The following is a 17,251-nucleotide window of genomic DNA, read 5'->3' on the forward strand; positions in this document are numbered from 1 at the left end:
CGATTTTTGGATAGAAAACTCTGAACAGAGGACCTCTTGGTTTCTCTAGCGTCACAAGGGCTCGACCGACGTATTGCCTTGGCAGGGCGACGTTCCAATTGGCAAACACACCATTTATTTCGGAGAATGCCCTCGATCTCCAGAAAGAAAAAAAAAAGGTCATTTCTACGGGCGGGCGGGAAAAACCAAACGGTTCTCGGGACAAAAAGGGAAACACGATAAGATCCGAACCAGGAGGCATTTGGCAAATCATTTTGAAAAGCCTCTCAATTAGGAGGCATTTGGTAGATCATCATCACCAATTACAACAAGCAAGTCAATTGAAAACAACCCTAAGCATGCCAATGGAAAAGCCTCCACGAACAGTCAACGACTCATTATGTACAGTAACGTTCAAAGGGGAGGGCGTATGTGCAGAAAACAAAGTCAGACCCAAGGTGTCTCCGATTCGCGCCACGTTTCTTGGCCATGTTACAGGAACCAACTGGGCCTCCTCCTCTCCCACGCCAAAGATTTATCACTGTTGGGAAGGAAGGAAGGTACGTGAGGGGGAGGCTACAAGCTTTGGGAAAAACCCCAAACCCGAAAGTCATTCGAAGGTGTCATCATCCTCCCCATCATCTTCAATAATGACACCAGCAGGTCACTGGCCAGGAGAGAGAGAGAGAGAGAGAGAGAGAGAGAGAGAGAGAGAGAGAGAGAGAGAGAGGGTGGTGGGGTCAGCTTGGGGAGGGGGCTTCTGCGAGAGTATAAAAGGAGGGTTTCGGAGGGCCATTTGGAAGAGCCACACACGCATTAACCTCTTCCCCTCTCTCGTGTCTCTCTCTCTTTCGTTCTTGACTTTTGGAGAGAGATAGAGATATAGAGAGAGAGAGAGAGTCGCTCTCTGCAGGTCTATCCTCAACTTAAGATCCACGCACGAACATTAAAAAGTTTGGCATTCACAGGGGACCGGGTGTCTCGTGGTTGTATTCGCTCTCTGTTTCGGGTGACTTTCTGGCTTTCTGGGTCGATCCAAGATGGCCAGCGAGAAAGGCGTAATAAGCTTGGAGGAAATCAGGAACGAGACTGTTGATCTGGTACATCATCATCATCTTCTTCTTCTGCTCGCTCTCTCTTCCTCTTTCCTTTTCTTTCCTTCCATGGAATTCCCATTACATACATCATAGAAAATCTTCAACGTGTAGGAACAAATCACCAACGAATCTGCATGAAACTGCTTCTTTTTTTCCTTTTCGATCGTGTCATTTCTTGTTTTTTTTCTTTGGCTCATTTAGCATGCTTGATCGAATTGAATAGTACAAACAGAATAAGAAAAAATGGGCGAGTCAGTGATCGGACATGAGAAAAAACCCAGTTGGCTCCTTCTGTTGCACAAGCATAGGCCGCCTTCACATGGCTGAAAGAAGCAGCCCCCATAGTATGGCAGAAGTAGAAGAAGAGAGAGAGAGAGAGAGAGACTATGCAATTACTGGTTCGATGATAAAGAAGCTAAGCATCACGAGCCTGTGCATCACCCAGATTTCACGGGCGTATATATATATAGTATAAATAGTTTCACGTGTAGAAACAAGCATTCATTGCGGCCTTTAGCCTTCTTTTGATCCCCCTCTTCGGGGAAAAAGGAAGAGAGTTGCTGCCCTTTTGCTTCGAACCGTTGGTCTTTTTGCATCGACCGCCCGTGCCCAACCATGGCGCGTGGAGGCACGGACCAATCATGGGGGGAGGCAGCGGGGGTGGATGGGCCCCACCCTGACACGACCGCTTTGCGCCACCCCGCGGCGCGGCCCGTCAACGCTTTTGTGCTGACGTGGCTCGCACGCCACGCCTTAGCGTAGCCCCGTATTTCACCGACCGCAGAAGATTGGTTCTGTTCTGGCTGGTGTTTGGGCTTCTTGTTAGAAGTCAAAGAACCTATTAAAAAAAAAACAAACTAACTTTCAAAAAATATTTCAGCATAATAAGAACCTCCAACTTTCTCTGATTTTGTTATTTGAAGGAATTCTCCGGACAACCTTGTGTACGTATTTCCACCGTATAGCATACTGTATAATTAGTTTAAGGGGGTCGAGCTAGGACGCGAAAATGAGTTGGGTTGAAAACATGCAATTCTGTTAGGAAAATATAGCGTCTCTAGCTGACAATTTGAGGTGGGTACTTTGGAGTGTTGAACTGTGAAATGATGATGGTTACAGGAAAAGATTCCGATCGAAGAGGTGTTCGAGCAGCTGAAATGCACGACGAATGGTCTGACCACTCAGGAAGGAGAGAGCCGGCTTCAGATCTTCGGACCCAACAAGTTGGAGGAGAAGAAGGTAATTCGATCTTTTCCCGCTCATTTCGTTCGCTTACTTGATTCGCGAGGTGCGTCGGTATCCGGAAGTATGACTGTGCTGTCTTGGCGATGCGAAACGATCAGGAAAGCAAGCTGCTCAAGTTTCTGGGGTTCATGTGGAATCCGCTGTCGTGGGTCATGGAATCCGCCGCTCTGATGGCCATCGTGCTCGCTAACGGCCAAGGAAAGCCTCCGGATTGGCAGGACTTTGTGGGCATTGTTTGCTTGTTGGTGATCAACTCCACCATCAGTTTCATTGAAGAGAACAATGCTGGTAATGCCGCGGCTGCTCTCATGGCTGGTCTCGCCCCGAAAACTAAGGTAATAGACAGGTGCCAAGTCACACTCGGCTCGATAAATGGTTCGAGAGGGTCCGGTCCTTTGTGGTGCTTGTAGGAATTAAATCTGAAACAGCACCTGTGCATGGTGTATCATACCATTCGAGTTATTTTACTGTTTGTGATGTACTGTGGTGATTGTTTATAGGTACTCCGGGACGGCAAATGGTCTGAGCAGGAGGCTGCTATTTTGGTTCCGGGGGACATCATTAGCATTAAACTGGGAGACATTATCCCCGCAGATGCCCGTCTTCTTGAGGGTGACCCGTTGAAAATCGACCAATCTGCCCTCACCGGAGAATCTCTTCCAGTGACCAAAAATCCCTCGGATGAAGTTTTCTCCGGCTCAACCTGCAAGCAAGGAGAAATTGAGGCCGTCGTGATTGCCACTGGCGTCCACACGTTCTTCGGCAAAGCGGCACATCTCGTCGACAGCACGAACAATGTCGGGCACTTCCAGAAAGTGCTGACGGCGATTGGGAACTTCTGCATCTGTTCTATTGCGGTTGGCATGTTGATCGAGGTTATCGTGATGTACCCGATTCAGCACCGCGAGTACAGGGAGGGGATCAACAACCTCTTGGTCCTTTTGATCGGTGGAATCCCCATTGCCATGCCGACCGTTCTCTCTGTCACGATGGCCATTGGGTCCCACCGTCTGTCTCAGCAGGGTGCAATCACGAAGAGGATGACTGCCATTGAAGAATTGGCGGGAATGGACGTCCTCTGCAGTGACAAGACCGGGACGCTGACTCTCAACAAGCTGAGCGTAGATAAGAATTTGATCGAAGTTTTTGCAAAAGGAGTGGAGAAGGAACACGTGATCTTGCTGGCCGCCAGGGCTTCTAGGACAGAAAATCAAGATGCGATAGATGCAGCCATCGTCGGCATGCTTGGTGATCCGAAGGAGGTAAGATAAGATAGTGAATCCTCCGATTATGTTTGCCTGTTGAAGATACTGTTTTACATATGCAAGAGCTGAAACCTGACAGTTTCTTTGCTATAATATCTGTTCTTGAAGGCAAGAGCTGACGTTAGAGAGGTTCACTTCTTCCCATTCAATCCGGTGGATAAGAGAACTGCTTTGACTTATGTTGATTCTGCTGGAAATTGGCATCGGGCAAGTAAAGGAGCTCCCGAGCAGGTAATACTGTTAGTCCTATATTTTCAGTAAGTTAAAGTTGTTTCAAACTTCAATTGTCCGCTGTAATCTGTATTCCCTTTTTGGCTTCTGGTGCAGATTTTGAATCTTTGCAATGCAAGGGATGATCTTAGGAAGAAAGTTCATGCTATAATTGATAAATTCGCTGAACGTGGGCTTCGGTCACTGGCTGTTGCCAGACAGGTACTTTGATACAATCTTTTTATCTCCTTGAATAGTTTTTGCTATCGAAAGGAGAAAATCTCACCATTACATCGATCGTACAGGAAGTGCCCGAGAAAACGAAAGAAAGTCCGGGTGGCCCTTGGCAGTTCGTTGGCCTACTGCCTCTTTTTGACCCTCCAAGGCATGACAGTGCGGAAACAATACGTAGAGCTCTTAATCTCGGTGTTAATGTCAAGATGATTACAGGTACTTAACCTACTCACACTATGGCCTGATGAGTTCAGTCGGTACAATATGTCTTGCTAATGGCTCTAATGGCTATTTTTCTATCTCGTCGACTAGGTGATCAACTTGCCATTGCCAAGGAGACCGGACGGAGACTTGGAATGGGAACAAATATGTACCCGTCTGCTTCTTTACTTGGCCAAGACAAGGATGCTAGCATAGCAGCTCTTCCCGTGGAAGAATTGATCGAGAAGGCCGATGGATTTGCTGGCGTCTTTCCTGGTTCGTGCCTTTTTGGCCTTTTGGTCACTTGAAATTTATTTGTCCTCTCTGCCTTGTATGGGTTCTTCCTTCAGTAAAACTTGCTTCTCACCATTGCCTTTCCTTTATCTTCTCTGGACAGAGCACAAATATGAAATTGTGAAGAAGTTGCAAGAGAAGAAGCACATTTGTGGAATGACTGGTGATGGTGTGAACGATGCCCCTGCTTTGAAGAAGGCAGATATAGGAATCGCAGTTGCTGATGCCACAGATGCTGCACGAGGCGCTTCTGATATTGTCCTCACTGAACCGGGTTTGAGCGTTATCATCAGTGCTGTGCTCACCAGCAGAGCTATATTCCAAAGGATGAAGAACTACACAGTTAGTCCCTTCCTTTACTCTATTGTATCTAACCTAAGAACATGCACTTTCTTGCCCTTCCATCGAGTTTACCATCACTAACTCGAACATAACACGGGCAACCAAATATTCTAAGAATCACGATGCGAAGTTATATCTTTAAGAGGAGATTTTTTTATTTCAATTTTTTTTTCTGTCTTGCAGATATATGCAGTGTCAATTACCATCCGTATTGTGGTTAGTAGAAATGTCACTTTTGAGGCTTTTATGATTTTATTTCTATGTATCGATGGATGATTGTGACTTACCTGATTGTTCTGACTATTGCAGTTCGGTTTCATGCTCATTGCTTTGATATGGAAGTTTGACTTCTCTCCATTCATGGTTTTGATCATTGCAATCCTAAACGATGGTGAGTTGCTATACGGTTTCTCTTGCAAAAATTTGGAAGCTACTCGAACCCAAATAAACATTTATACCTTCTTTTAATGCTGGTCTCTTATCTTCATGGAATGATAAACACCAGTTCTAATTTCGTGCTTTAATTTCAAATTTCTCAAGGAACAATCATGACAATCTCAAAGGACCGTGTGAAGCCATCTCCTGTGCCTGATAGTTGGAAGCTGAGAGAGATATTCGCAACTGGCGTTGTTCTCGGAGGTTACTTGGGACTGATGACTGTCATATTCTTCTGGGCAATGAAGGAAACCGACTTTTTCCCTGTAAGAGCTCGATTCCTTGTCACTAAGACTGTCCCAACTCGAGCTCCTACTATACTCGAGTAACTTATCAAATGCTCATTCTATTTTGCCCAAATGCAGAATAAATTCGGTGTGAGACCAATAAGGGACAGTCCCAATGAAATGATGGCCGCTTTATATCTACAAGTGAGCATTGTGAGCCAGGCTTTGATTTTTGTTACTCGGTCTCGAAGCTGGTCATATGTTGAACGCCCTGGAACGCTGCTAATGAGCGCATTCATAATTGCACAACTGGTATGGATACTCCGAGCGCTTCTTCTCATGTTCTTTTTTCTGAGAAATGCCTGATATTTACGCCTCTGGTTCAGAGCAGTGCAAATGCTTCAGTTCATATAACATAATTTGAAACTTGTATACATATTTTCCAGGTTGCTACTTTGATAGCTGTATATGCCAACTGGGGCTTTGCTGAAATCAAGGGATGCGGTTGGGGATGGGCCGGGGTTATATGGATCTACAGTGTCGTCTTTTACGTGCCATTGGATTTCATCAAGTTTGCGATTCGCTACATCTTGAGTGGAAAGGCATGGCTTAACTTGCTGGAGAACAAGGTACAATCTTTTTTATTTCTCAGGAATATTAGGTGATACATATTCTCGTTTGCTCATTTCGAGTCAATTGATTGATCACACCGGCCCTTCACTTTTCTCTTTGCGAAAACAGACGGCCTTCACCACCAAGAAGGATTACGGTAAGGAGGAGAGAGAAGCTCAATGGGCACTCGCCCAGAGGACTCTCCACGGCCTCCAGCCGCCGGAGACTTCCTCCATTTTCTTGGACAGGAGCAGCTACAGAGAGCTGTCCGAGATCGCAGAGCAGGCCAAGAGACGAGCTGAGGTCGCAAGGTATGCAATGTACCATTCCATATGATGCAATGCACATGTTCTCTACAGGCCTATTAGCACTATGAGTAAAACACAATAGTTACGTTTTCTATGTGGAATCGATAGACGAAAAAGTGCTCAAAACCTTTCGTTTCGCTCTCTTCTTTATCCGATTTTAGGTTGCGGGAGCTCCAGACGCTCAAGGGCCATGTGGAGTCGGTGGTGAAGCTTAAGGGCTTGGACATCGACACGATTCAGCAGCATTATACAGTGTGAATTTCACAAGACGTGCACTCACTGCCTGAGAGGCAAAGTCCATGCCAAGATGATCCTAAGAAGAAAGCCTAACTAGTTCAACCACGGTGCATAGGGAGAGGATATCTATACTTACTTGAATAGTGCTTGCTCATGTATTCTCAAGCAGCATAAGAAGAGCTGATGTTTGATCTGTTCTTGTTCTTTAGTTGTTCTTTTTCTTCTTTTTTTTGGGGTCTCTGATCTCCTAGAAGCAATGGAACTTGGTTATCTATAATCCTACCTTCAATCTTCCTTCCTCAGTCTGGCCTGATTTGCTTTAACCTTGATCCTTTTCCGGGGTAATTTCTTCCTCGCACAACTATTTGAGACTCGTTGCCAAAAAGACTTGCAGCCTTAGGACAGTTATCTTTCAAACACGACAGTTACAAATTCCAACCCTATGCAATACGAAAAAGCCAATATCGATCCTAGTTAGATTGAATCAAATGCAAAATATGACGAAATTGTGTTGAGTGTCGACCCATTATACCCTCTAGGAGTAAATGTTCCAAGAGGGTAAGAAACATCAAATTGCTTGTGTCTATTGCATTTCTCATATGAACGTTGGGGACACTTGTTGGCACTTAAAATCGCCAAAATGGAAACGGATCGTCTTGAGAGAGACACTAGTTTTGTGAGGAATAGATCAAATCAAGTAAGATACCGGCTTTATAATTATAAGATGTCTTCGAGGCCATGCCAACCGGGTTGTGATTGGCACGAGTTTGACCAACAGGAGGCTTGGCATGTGCGAGCTTGGCATTGACCGAATTGTTTTGCTTTGAAATCTACATATTTTTCATGCATTATTTTGAGTAATAAATACAGTTTCTTTTCGGAAAAAAAAAAAACTTGAAGCTGATTAACATGACAGAACGTCTTTAGACCAAAAAAAAAAAAAAACATGACAGAACGTCTTAGGAGAGGAGGATACCCAGGAACATCCAAGTCCAAGATTTTGCCATTTTTTTAATGCACTTTACTTGCATTTCCAGCAATTCATTTATTGTTGTCCAACATCATAACTTTGCTGCTTGGAAAGTGTTGTCAACCCAATTTATTCCTGCTATGTATTTGGATTTCCAGCAATCCCCTTAGCACATCCTGCATGTATCTCACATATCCCAAAAACAGTGATAGCATTCGTTTCGCACCTTGTGCGCTCTTGTTGCACTAGAGACCATTCACTTGCAATTGTCTTCCTCAATTTTGTGTTTTTGGCTTTGTATTGCATCTGACATTTTAGTTATAGCTCGTTCTCATGTTTAGAAAGCTGACATCTTTCGTCCAAGTTTTGCCCATCCACTAGCTTATACCAAAAACCCATCTGTGATGGAAATGCTGTCCTGCCCCTAGCTCGGCCTCATAATCTCCTGGTCACTGTCGACAGCGATGCTCACCTCACTGTTGCCGCCTTTAGTAGAGACCCTGTCTCGTCGTCGACGGCTTCATTCCCAGCAACGCTTCTCTCTCTCTCTCTCTCTCCCCCCACCGTCTTCCCTGCTTATGAGGCTGTTGCGCTCGGCGGCTACTTCTTGGCTGTCAAGATTGCTCGAGCTCGAGCAATCATGCTCCTGCAGTGTCAACAGTGGATCCATTGTCACTGGACTTTCACCTGATTTAATGGCACCGGACCTCATCTCTTTCTGACTATATGTGCAATTTGTTATACAAGATTTGCGAAATTTCGTTTGATTCTAAACTCAACATGCATATCTACCATTGCTTCAAAAGTCCCATTTTATATATCTTAAGAACAAACTAGCTAAGCACCCAGACATACACGTTCAAAAAAGGGAAAAGAAAAATTAAGGAAGAGTACGGACAGTGTTACTGTCAAAAGTTAGAGTTTAATCGTTGCAGCGGAAGAGATTTATATGACTCGAGACGAGTGAGCCTATACCTGATGCGAGCCACTTCTCGGGTTTGTAACTTCTCCATTCAACATTCAATTAGTGTGATTTTTTACGGTGTCAGAATGCTTGTATTGAGCGTTTTCCGACAAGCTCGATATGATTTGGTAAAGTCGTGAAATCGATTGTTTGACCAAAGTTTGATCAGTGATTACTTTCTCGTATGATGTCCGAATGACCCAATTTTTGTTGCGCTTGTATACTTGCAAATCCCTAGTCTCATCGTAATTGAATTTGGAAATTGCAAGCTTCCCAACTCTGCAAAAAATGGGTGACTAGTTACGAAGGGTAAAAAATTCCACCATCGCGTACCGTGGGTATCAAAATACCCATCGTAATGAGCAAAGCCCATTTTTAGGTTTAAAATGCATTTTCATGCCCATTAAAATATCATCGCTCAAATCTTTGTCGACTCTTTGTTCCATCTCAAGCTTAAATTTATGTTTTAAAATGGAGGCAAGTTTTGAGGTATCAACGTAAAGGAAAAAAACACGCGAAATTGATGAACGAGGCCAAGGGGCGTTAGGAAGTGGTGCATGTGAGGGAGGGCTGGGAAACGGTGAAAATGGAAAATGGGAGACAGCCGATCTAGAAAACATCTTATTTTTTTTTCCTTTTTCTCAATGGTCGAGCGGGACTCGATCATCCCTCGTAGGTAGACATGGCTACGGTTCGGAACCGGCGATTCCGGTTCGTGGCCATGTATGAACCGGAACCGGCGGTTCCGGCCCGGTTCCGGTTCCGGCCCGGTTCGGAACCTGCCGGTAAAAATTAAAAAAATAAATTATGAAATAAAAAAATAATGAATTATCAAATTATGAAATAATGAATTATTCAATATAAAACCCACCCATCGGTGGCCGCGTTGGTTTGCGCTCAATTCCTTTCACGAGAGGTCCTGAGTTCAAACTCGCCCATCGGTGATTTAAGTGGGGGGTCGTGGCGGTGGGATGCTGCTCTAGCCCCCCTCGAGGACTAGTCGGGCATCACCGCTGGTTTGAGCCCTAGCTCGCCGGCCGCGCGGACACCTCGATTATCAAAAAATAAATAAATAGATAAATATTCAATATAAAATGTAATCAAAATAATGAATTGTTGGAACTGGACCGCGGGCCCGATCAACGGACTGGTCTCGAATTTGACCTGTGCCGGTTTCGGGCCGAAACTGGCCCGTGGCCATGTCTACTCGTAGGTGCGAAAATTTTGGCCTCGGCCAATTCATTAGGGCCAACGGGCTCGAGCCAACGGAGGTGTTTTGCTCACAACCTCCAATTTTTTGGACAGGGAAAAGGAAGTGAGGAGGATCTAAGCCAAGGCCCGGGGGGGGAGGGGGAGGGGGAGGGGGAGGGGGTGAAATATCATGGAGAAACTCCGACACGACCACTAACGCGACGCCACGTGGCCGTCTCAGGATCAGAAGAAATAAGATGGAAAAAACAATGAGCAAATCGAAGAACTCGTTCCAGTTCGAACTCCGGAGCAGCAGCTTTGGCGAATCAGCTGATTTCGGCAGAAGGAAAGAATGTCAGTAGCCTCGTCTCACCAAGCTTTCCTCGCCAACGCCCTCCTCGCTCGGTCCACCCACAAGCCCCAGAAGAAGTTCCTGGGCTCTGTCAGCACAGTCTCCTGCAGACGCGGACACCCATCATCATCATTATCATCATATGATCACGATGGCTCCAATGATTCTTCGAGGTGAATTTCCACTGTCCTTGGCGAATTCTTTTGTCTTTCGGCTGAATTCTTGACATATGTGTGTACTGAATTCATGGGTGTTTCTTGGTTTTTGGAAGGAGGAACGACAATCAGCTGGCGAAACTGGCTATAGTGACGCTCGCGGCGGGGGTTTTGACGCTTGGGTCAGTGCAAGATGCTTCGGCCGCCAAGACCGGGGGTAGAATCGGTGGTCAGGCGTTCAGGTCGTCGGCGCCGAGGCCATCTGCTCCACGAGGCAATAATTCGAGGTAGTCATCAACGATACGCTGATTTTTCCTGTCCTTGTGTGCTGCTGCTGCTGCTGCTGTTATGGTTTGTTTGAATTTGCGCCTGATGAATGATGGTAATCACCATTTGAAAGTGAACTTGGTGTCCGGCTCCTCGTGCCCCTGGTTTAGGTCCTGTAGTTTAACTTAAAACTTTTCTCTTTAATGGATGAAATGATGGGGTCAGTGGAAGTTAGGCTGTCAAAAAAGAATAATCCCTTTCCTGGTGTGCTGGTTGAGTCGACCTGAGTTTCGACTGTTCGGTTCCGGTCAGTCCATTTTTCTTCCAACCTGAGGAATCCTGAGCCAACCGGTTGTGGGTTTTTGTCCTTAGCTTAGTTTTGTAAGTGAAGATTTGAGTTCCATTTGTGCAAAATGGGATGGTGCTGTTGAGTTAGTAGGGTACAGGCACAGGATGAGAGCTCTGAGGAAGGCGCATCGTTTGAACCGTGCTAATGAAGGATCGCGTTACTTTTTCTTACCCATAGCTGGATCATATCCCTTCTATAGTTCATGTTTATCTTTATGTAGTGTTTTGACAGATGAGCCAAAATAGGCTCGAACATATACAAAAGGAACTAGGGCAATGACAATGTTATATGGAACAGTGCCCACCTAAAGTTGCATGCGATTTTCTTCTTGGTTGGTAAAAACTGAAAAAGTTCATCCATGAGGCCGTAAGGAGAGGTACCACCACCTTGAAGTGAATGAAATATTGATAGTAGATGAACCAACAAGAAGAGGGTAGTCCATGTGACTTCGAAAGCTGTTAGCACACCATCATGGACTTAATTACGCAGAATTATCCGCCCTAGAGGGCTGCTCAAAATTTTCATCCCAAGTCCTACTTAAGAAACCCTGAATCTGAATGTATCATCACGTGTACCGTAGAAAGCAGCACAAACTCTTTAAGTGAAGTTATGTTTCCTAGCATGGAAGGGATCTTCAGGCTTTGCCTAGCATGGTACATGAAATCCCAAACTGGCCTTTGAAACTCCATTCACCTAGGTCATAACCATAAATCTGGGGGCTCGCTCTCTCTCTACCTCCCTCCCTCCCTCCCTATCTGTGTTCTCAAGATATTGACACAAAGCATGCTATTACTTTACGTAGAAGTAATATTATCTGTTCCTTTTGCAGGACAAATATTTACATTAATCCACCTGTTGCCCCACCCTTAATTGGTGGATATGGGTACGGTTATGGTGTGCCATTCTATGGAGGCTGGGGTTGGTCGCCGTTTTCATTCTTTGCTCCGGGTCCTAGTGTTGCCGTCGGTGTTGGAGGCGGGTTTGACGCCCTTGCTTTCTTTCTGATTCTCGGTGCTGTTGCTGCTGTCGTGAGGAGATTCACGGGACCTCGGGATGATGAAGATGATTACTAGTTACTCTGAAAATTTTGTATTGGCAAAAAGTTATCTATATATGATCTTCATGGAGAAACTGCAGGACGTGTATGGTTGGCCTGATTGTGTATTCTAAAACAAGCCACAAGAAGCAACCCGGAATATGGTTCTGAGAATCATTTGGTGCAAAAAGATCTTATGATGTAAATTGTTATATCGAAAGTTACTCTTATAGTTTGAGCTTGTTATAGAAAAGCAACTTTTGCTGTCTGATCCGTACGTGATTTGAAGTGAGGATAAATAATGTTCCACTTCATATTTTGTCAGAATTAGTTCTCTAAGTTTCCCTAGATCAATTGAATTTGGCGAACGCGTTTTCTCATAAAGCATCTTCTCAGATGATGCTCTTTGCTCTCATGCTCAAGTAGTGACTCTGTGGGACATCAACAGGACAGAGCCATTGAAGAAGCAGTTAAAAAACTTATCGAAACCATCTTATCGTTGAAGATTTCCTGGCAAGAGTTTCTGCAAGTTTCGCATGAATACGCCAGCACGCTACGAAAATCGTATTTGGAGCGATATCTCTACCTTCAAAACAGATGAAAACAGCCTTTTCTCTGCTGAGCAAGTAGAAACTGCACAACAGGAATACTCTAACTAATAATATGCAACACAGAAATTTTTTTTCTGCGGTAAGTGAAGAGTTTCGGTGGCTCGGATAATCCTCCTTTGTTTCTGGGTTTATTTGTGTTAGTTTCTTGTTTCCAATCTTTCTCGGTTTTATACACCAGCAGTCCAAATACACAAGGGAAACGATAAAGGAGAAGGAGCACTTCGCTAGCGCGTTTAAGATCACGATCTGGCCAGTACTTTCATACTCTCGCTTTTAACTTGCTGCTTACAGGTTTAAGTAGGAAGGAACATCTATGCCCTTCCAATTGAACTCATGCAATGATCATGGCATTCTTGCTCAAACACGAGCTCGATGTCATGATTATTGCAGATTTCAATAGAAAATCTGCAGAGTTCACGCTGTAACCATAAAACAACCCTATCACTGGTATCAATAGAAACACAGAAAAGACTATTCCCTCACCTTTCCCTGTCTATTTCTTAATGCTTCCCCAGTATATGATTACACTGAAAAAAATAAGATCCTACAAAAGCACTTTGCATATACTTTGTTGGCTCTCCAACTTCTGCTCAACATAGCAAACATATTCCAGTTGCATCCTATCATTCTACAAGCTGGACAGCTGCAATAGCCGGAATCTTTTCCCTCAACTTTTGCGTCAAAGCGATGCGGACAGTCATAACCCCTGCTGCAGGTCCACTCAGCCGAACTGTGACGACATATCCATCAATCTGAACAAGCTCAAGTACACCGCCACCGGTTCCCGAAAGGTATGGTCTTATCTCCGCCAGCAGCTGAACATAGGTCACTCAAACTCTTACTAACCGATTCTCAAGATAAGAAACTATGCCACAATATATTTTGGGGGAAAAGTTAAAAAAAAACCAATACCCGAGATTCCAAAAACCGAATAATTTGCTCAAGTATGAGATGGATCTTATGGTTGGCACAAGGCACAAAAGTGTAAAGAAGGACCAGGCAATTAGTACTGTTGATAACGAACTTCAATTGCGATTGACCTTTTACTCGGGCGTCATGTTGCAATAACGACTTAAAGAACATACAGAAGAAAAATAATGCAGGGTATGTTTCTTCATTTTACCTTTTCGATATTTTCTTCATTCAACTCGAGACCTGTTTCAGTGTCCATGATCTGCTCGACGTCCATAATTTCCGGTATCTTGTCCCGCAAGCGAGTTTCAATGCCCATCTTCAGAGTCCTTGTCGAGCTCGGGCACGACCCACATGCTCCTTGGAGTTTCAGCACCACAACAAGGCCATCTATCTCGTGCAAGGCTACATTGCCTCCGTCGGCCATCAAACCAGGCCTCACCTCATCCAAAACCTTCTCCACATTTTCCTCGGTCAACGGGAGAACGCACCTAGGCAAAACGACATGTCCTACAACATTAGAGTTTGCGACCAGAATCAGGAGATCGGTGTACCAGCCAAAATCAGAAAGCAAATATCGTTGTACTGACACACGCTTGCCAAAATGCAAATGACATATCCGATTAGATTGGACTGGATGTTCTTAACCATTTGGAGTTGCCTCAGATACCAAATAATAAAGGTACTTGCTACTGCTCGAGTGCATTAACGTCCGCCAAAATCTTTCTACAAAATTGAAATCAAGCAGTCTGAAAATCTTGCGCTTCGAACCCAGTTCATACATGTACTAATACCTCTTCCTGCCTTACACTCGAAGCAACCTAACAGGACATGCCAATGATGCAATGATGTTGATACAGACGAGCAAGATCTGTGAAAACGCACTTAACATGTGCAGGATCTATTTCACTTCTGATCAATTCGAAAAGAACAATCCAAGGCACAAATCAAATATCTTCTTTTTGTTTTATTACCTTCTGTTTTACCCCGGAAATGTTTCGACTTGCATCGAACCCACCTTGTGGTGTCCAGATGACCTTTAAGAAAGGAGCATTTTCTTGAAGAGAAACCTCCACAGTCTGCACTAAAATTCTGGAAGCAGAAAGACAAAAGAAAATTAAAGAAGAGAACCTATATTCATCAAGCGCATTATCATCACAAAGACAGCATGAAAAGACCAACATGGGATCCAAAGGAATAAAAAGAACAGAGGACCTTGTAGAGGGCTGGGGAGTAACTGCAGGGTGAGGCCATTTTAGAACAAGAAAGAGGCGCTTCAAGTATGCGCATTTTCTCGATTTTCTCTTCTTCCTCGGACGATTTTATTGCTTAAACATGATACCCATCAGAGTGAAGAAGGTGAAACTGATGGAAACAGGCCAAGAAAGCACCAGCAATGGCCGACTCAACGCAATTCGTCAGTTTCTTTTCTCAGTTTCCGGTGTCCGCTCAGTCACTTCTATCGTTGCTGCCTTTTTTTCTGGTTGAAGATGGTGATAAAGGTGAGGATGAAGCAGAAATTGAAACTGCCAACTGATTTTTGCGCCATGATCTTGTGGATAGAATGAGAATGCCAACAGCACCCACGAATGAGAGAGGACAGGAATGAAGCCACGTCGGAGCATTTCCAAAGTGGGCCTCTTGGGCCTTTAAAGTCCATTTCAAACCACCCAACTTGGTTTTTTTCCTTTTTTTTTTATCAGGGAAAAGGGTGGGGAGTGGCGACTGATGCTAGAGATTTCCTTTGAATGTACGTAATCACAAGAATCCCACACCCACTGCAGAATATTCCAACAGCTAACTCATTTGAGGTACTTGAGGACTTGTACGATTGCGATACAAAAAAATATGATGGGCTTTCGGAATTTGAATGTCGGTGCAATATCCCCTTCAATTCGAGAGTTGAACATGTTATAACCTTTGTGCTGAAGGGAAATCTTGGTTGCTTTGTTTTTGTACATTCTCAAGTAATGCTATAGATAGAGAGAGAGAGAACATTGATGGGGTCCTTTATCATCACTCTGAATCATCAATGCTTCAAATCTCATGTTGATGGCTACTGATATATCTCAACATCCCTAGGAGGCTGACATGAGGATAGTGCTGGCGAGTGATATGACCCAATGCTATGGTCTGTGGGATCGATGGATGATTTTGCTGCATTGTTAATTAGTCGATCTTACACCTCGTGGACTCTTGAGAGAGAGTGTTAATTGTGGTCCTGTTAGGAAATTTGCATAATCTTTGCTGGTTCTTATAGCAATCTCAGTTTTGGACCAGTGATGGACATGGCCCATTTGCACAACCCACATTCCACACGAAGCACAACGCGAATTGCAGAAAGAAAATTAGAATATATATAATATATTATGATACACATTAATATGCTTTCATCGTAATTCAAGACTGGCATATAAAATCAAAACTATGATGTTTTATACTCACACAAACAATAAACTTGATTATCACAAGTCAACACGAATTGCCAATCCCACTTCCATGTACTTAGAAATAGAGCCACAACCAATAACAGAAGAACGACTCAAGCGAGGCGCCCTAGTCTTCTCTAATTGACACTGTTTCGTGCCTTCGACGCCAGTGCCTACCCCATCAACGCAGCCCCTCCCCCTCACCACCCGCATGACCAAGCCTCTCTCTCTTTCTCTCTCTCTCTCTTCCCTGTGCGCACCTCAGGTCTAGGGTCACCTGAGGCTGGGTCATCGCACATGGTGGTTTTTGAGGTTGCTACCACTGCGAGCCCCTCCATCTTGGCTGATAGAGAGCACGACGGGAGGGGGCAATTGGAAAGTCGATGACTCAATTGCGATAGCTAGCGACGGGCGGCATAGTCGGTGGAGACCTAATGATAACTTGGTTGTAGTGCCATAGTAGGCACTGGCTGACGCGGGAACATATATCTATTTTTATATCTAGGTTCAGATCTGGGTAATTTTCAGTGAATTTCACAAGGAAAATAAGGGTAATCTAGTCATTTCGGAATATTTTTTCGTGAGAGCTTTCCTTCAATTTTACAGGATCCTTATTCGAGGTATTATTCCAAACATGCAGCACAACCTAACATCAATCCACACTTTAATTATTGTGGATCGCCATGTGACACGGCTATCAATCAAGTTCCTTTCAATCGGGATGCTTCATTGATTCGAGACGTCTCCTTTGTCCTTTCCATGAACTCCTTTCAAAACAGCTCACCGGTTCTATTTTTCTAAGGGCGGAAACGATTTACTTTGGCTGCTGTGCCTTGTATTTATATTTTACACGCTAGGAGGAAACTTCGCAGCCTTGAGGAAGTATAACAAGCCCGTGAACCCACGTTTCTTTCACAGTTTTTGTCTACTTACTCGCCATATCCGGAATTATAATATAATTGATCTTCTCGACCTTTGTACATAGACGAACCCACTTTGTCCGACAAATCAAGATCGGACGTGATCAAAATATTGTCTTGACTAGGGAGGCAGAAGCAACAACATCTATTCCGTGAATTAGACTTAAGGGATAAGTGCATTAGAAGTCCTATAACTTATCATGAAAGTGCAATTGAGTCTTGAAACTTTCAAAAAGTTCAATCAAGTCCTGAAACTTGTCCCGAAAGTGAAATTGAGTCCTAAAGCTTTCAAAAGATGTAATCAAGTCCTGAAACTTATCACAAGAGTGAAGTCAAATCCTAAGACTTTCAAAAAATGCAATCTATGGAAGGACTTGATTGAACAAATTTGATAAGTTTTATGACTTGA

The 17,251-nt window shown here is 44.1% G+C and overlaps 3 protein-coding genes across 4 annotated transcripts; 2 read left to right on the top strand and 1 right to left on the bottom strand.

The window, feature by feature from the left end:
- The first annotated feature begins 772 nt into the window (after positions 1 to 772).
- On the top strand, positions 773 to 6,988 carry LOC115681876 (plasma membrane ATPase 4). Its single transcript, XM_030605976.2, has 16 exons — positions 773 to 1,079; positions 2,196 to 2,315; positions 2,420 to 2,656; positions 2,822 to 3,583; positions 3,695 to 3,817; positions 3,914 to 4,018; positions 4,102 to 4,246; positions 4,343 to 4,507; positions 4,629 to 4,867; positions 5,051 to 5,083; positions 5,177 to 5,258; positions 5,408 to 5,568; positions 5,668 to 5,841; positions 5,976 to 6,158; positions 6,271 to 6,452; positions 6,611 to 6,988. The coding sequence occupies exons 1-16, from the start codon at positions 1,020 to 1,022 to the stop codon at positions 6,705 to 6,707; spliced, it is 2,868 nt and encodes a 955-aa protein (XP_030461836.1). The 5' UTR covers positions 773 to 1,019; the 3' UTR covers positions 6,708 to 6,988.
- A 3,078-nt stretch (positions 6,989 to 10,066) lies between these two features.
- LOC115681904 (uncharacterized) lies at positions 10,067 to 12,238 on the top strand. The gene is made up of 3 exons (XM_030606008.2): positions 10,067 to 10,336; positions 10,435 to 10,605; positions 11,764 to 12,238. Exons 1-3 carry the CDS (start codon positions 10,164 to 10,166, stop codon positions 12,005 to 12,007), a joined length of 588 nt encoding a protein of 195 aa, XP_030461868.1. The 5' UTR covers positions 10,067 to 10,163; the 3' UTR covers positions 12,008 to 12,238.
- A 570-nt stretch (positions 12,239 to 12,808) lies between these two features.
- On the bottom strand, positions 12,809 to 15,066 carry LOC115681909 (nifU-like protein 3, chloroplastic). Of its 2 annotated transcripts, none has more exons than XM_056310828.1 (4): positions 14,709 to 15,066; positions 14,512 to 14,585; positions 13,705 to 13,984; positions 12,809 to 13,396 (listed from the first exon to the last, which is right to left on the bottom strand). In XM_056310828.1, exons 1-4 carry the CDS (start codon positions 14,781 to 14,783, stop codon positions 13,205 to 13,207), a joined length of 621 nt encoding a protein of 206 aa, XP_056166803.1. In that variant the 5' UTR covers positions 14,784 to 15,066; the 3' UTR covers positions 12,809 to 13,204. The 2 variants fall into 2 exon arrangements, with proteins under 2 accessions (XP_056166803.1, XP_030461875.1); XM_030606015.2 differs by having other exon boundaries at positions 13,705 to 14,003; positions 14,468 to 14,585; positions 14,709 to 15,064.
- Between the last annotated feature and the right edge of the window lie 2,185 nt (positions 15,067 to 17,251).

The sequence above is a fragment of the Syzygium oleosum genome, unplaced genomic scaffold (genome assembly GCF_021117445.2).
Source record: "Syzygium oleosum isolate NSW1041296 unplaced genomic scaffold, Sole_v2.1 Sole_v2.04, whole genome shotgun sequence".
NCBI lineage: Eukaryota > Viridiplantae > Streptophyta > Magnoliopsida > Myrtales > Myrtaceae > Syzygium > Syzygium oleosum.

What these genes read in the sequence shown, in the direction of transcription:
- LOC115681876 (XM_030605976.2), top strand. Translation starts at nt 1,020, where the DNA reads ATGGCCAGCGAGAAAGGCGTAATAAGCTTGGAGGAAATCAGGAACGAG. An exon ending in GGAACGAGACTGTTGATCTG is followed by an intron (nt 1,080 to 2,195) that starts GTACATCATCAT and finishes TGATGGTTACAG; the next exon opens with GAAAAGATTCCGATCGAAGA. An exon ending in TGCTTGGTGATCCGAAGGAG is followed by an intron (nt 3,584 to 3,694) that starts GTAAGATAAGAT and finishes CTGTTCTTGAAG; the next exon opens with GCAAGAGCTGACGTTAGAGA.
- LOC115681909 (XM_030606015.2), bottom strand. Translation starts at nt 14,783, where the DNA reads ATGCGCATACTTGAAGCGCCTCTTTCTTGTTCTAAAATGGCCTCACCC. An exon ending in ACTCCCCAGCCCTCTACAAG is followed by an intron (nt 14,586 to 14,708) that starts GTCCTCTGTTCT and finishes TTCTGCTTCCAG; the next exon opens with AATTTTAGTGCAGACTGTGG. An exon ending in TTTCCGGGGTAAAACAGAAG is followed by an intron (nt 14,004 to 14,467) that starts GTAATAAAACAA and finishes CTAATGTTGTAG; the next exon opens with GACATGTCGTTTTGCCTAGG.
- LOC115681904 (XM_030606008.2), top strand. Translation starts at nt 10,164, where the DNA reads ATGTCAGTAGCCTCGTCTCACCAAGCTTTCCTCGCCAACGCCCTCCTC. An exon ending in GGCTCCAATGATTCTTCGAG is followed by an intron (nt 10,337 to 10,434) that starts GTGAATTTCCAC and finishes GGTTTTTGGAAG; the next exon opens with GAGGAACGACAATCAGCTGG. An exon ending in CCACGAGGCAATAATTCGAG is followed by an intron (nt 10,606 to 11,763) that starts GTAGTCATCAAC and finishes TTCCTTTTGCAG; the next exon opens with GACAAATATTTACATTAATC.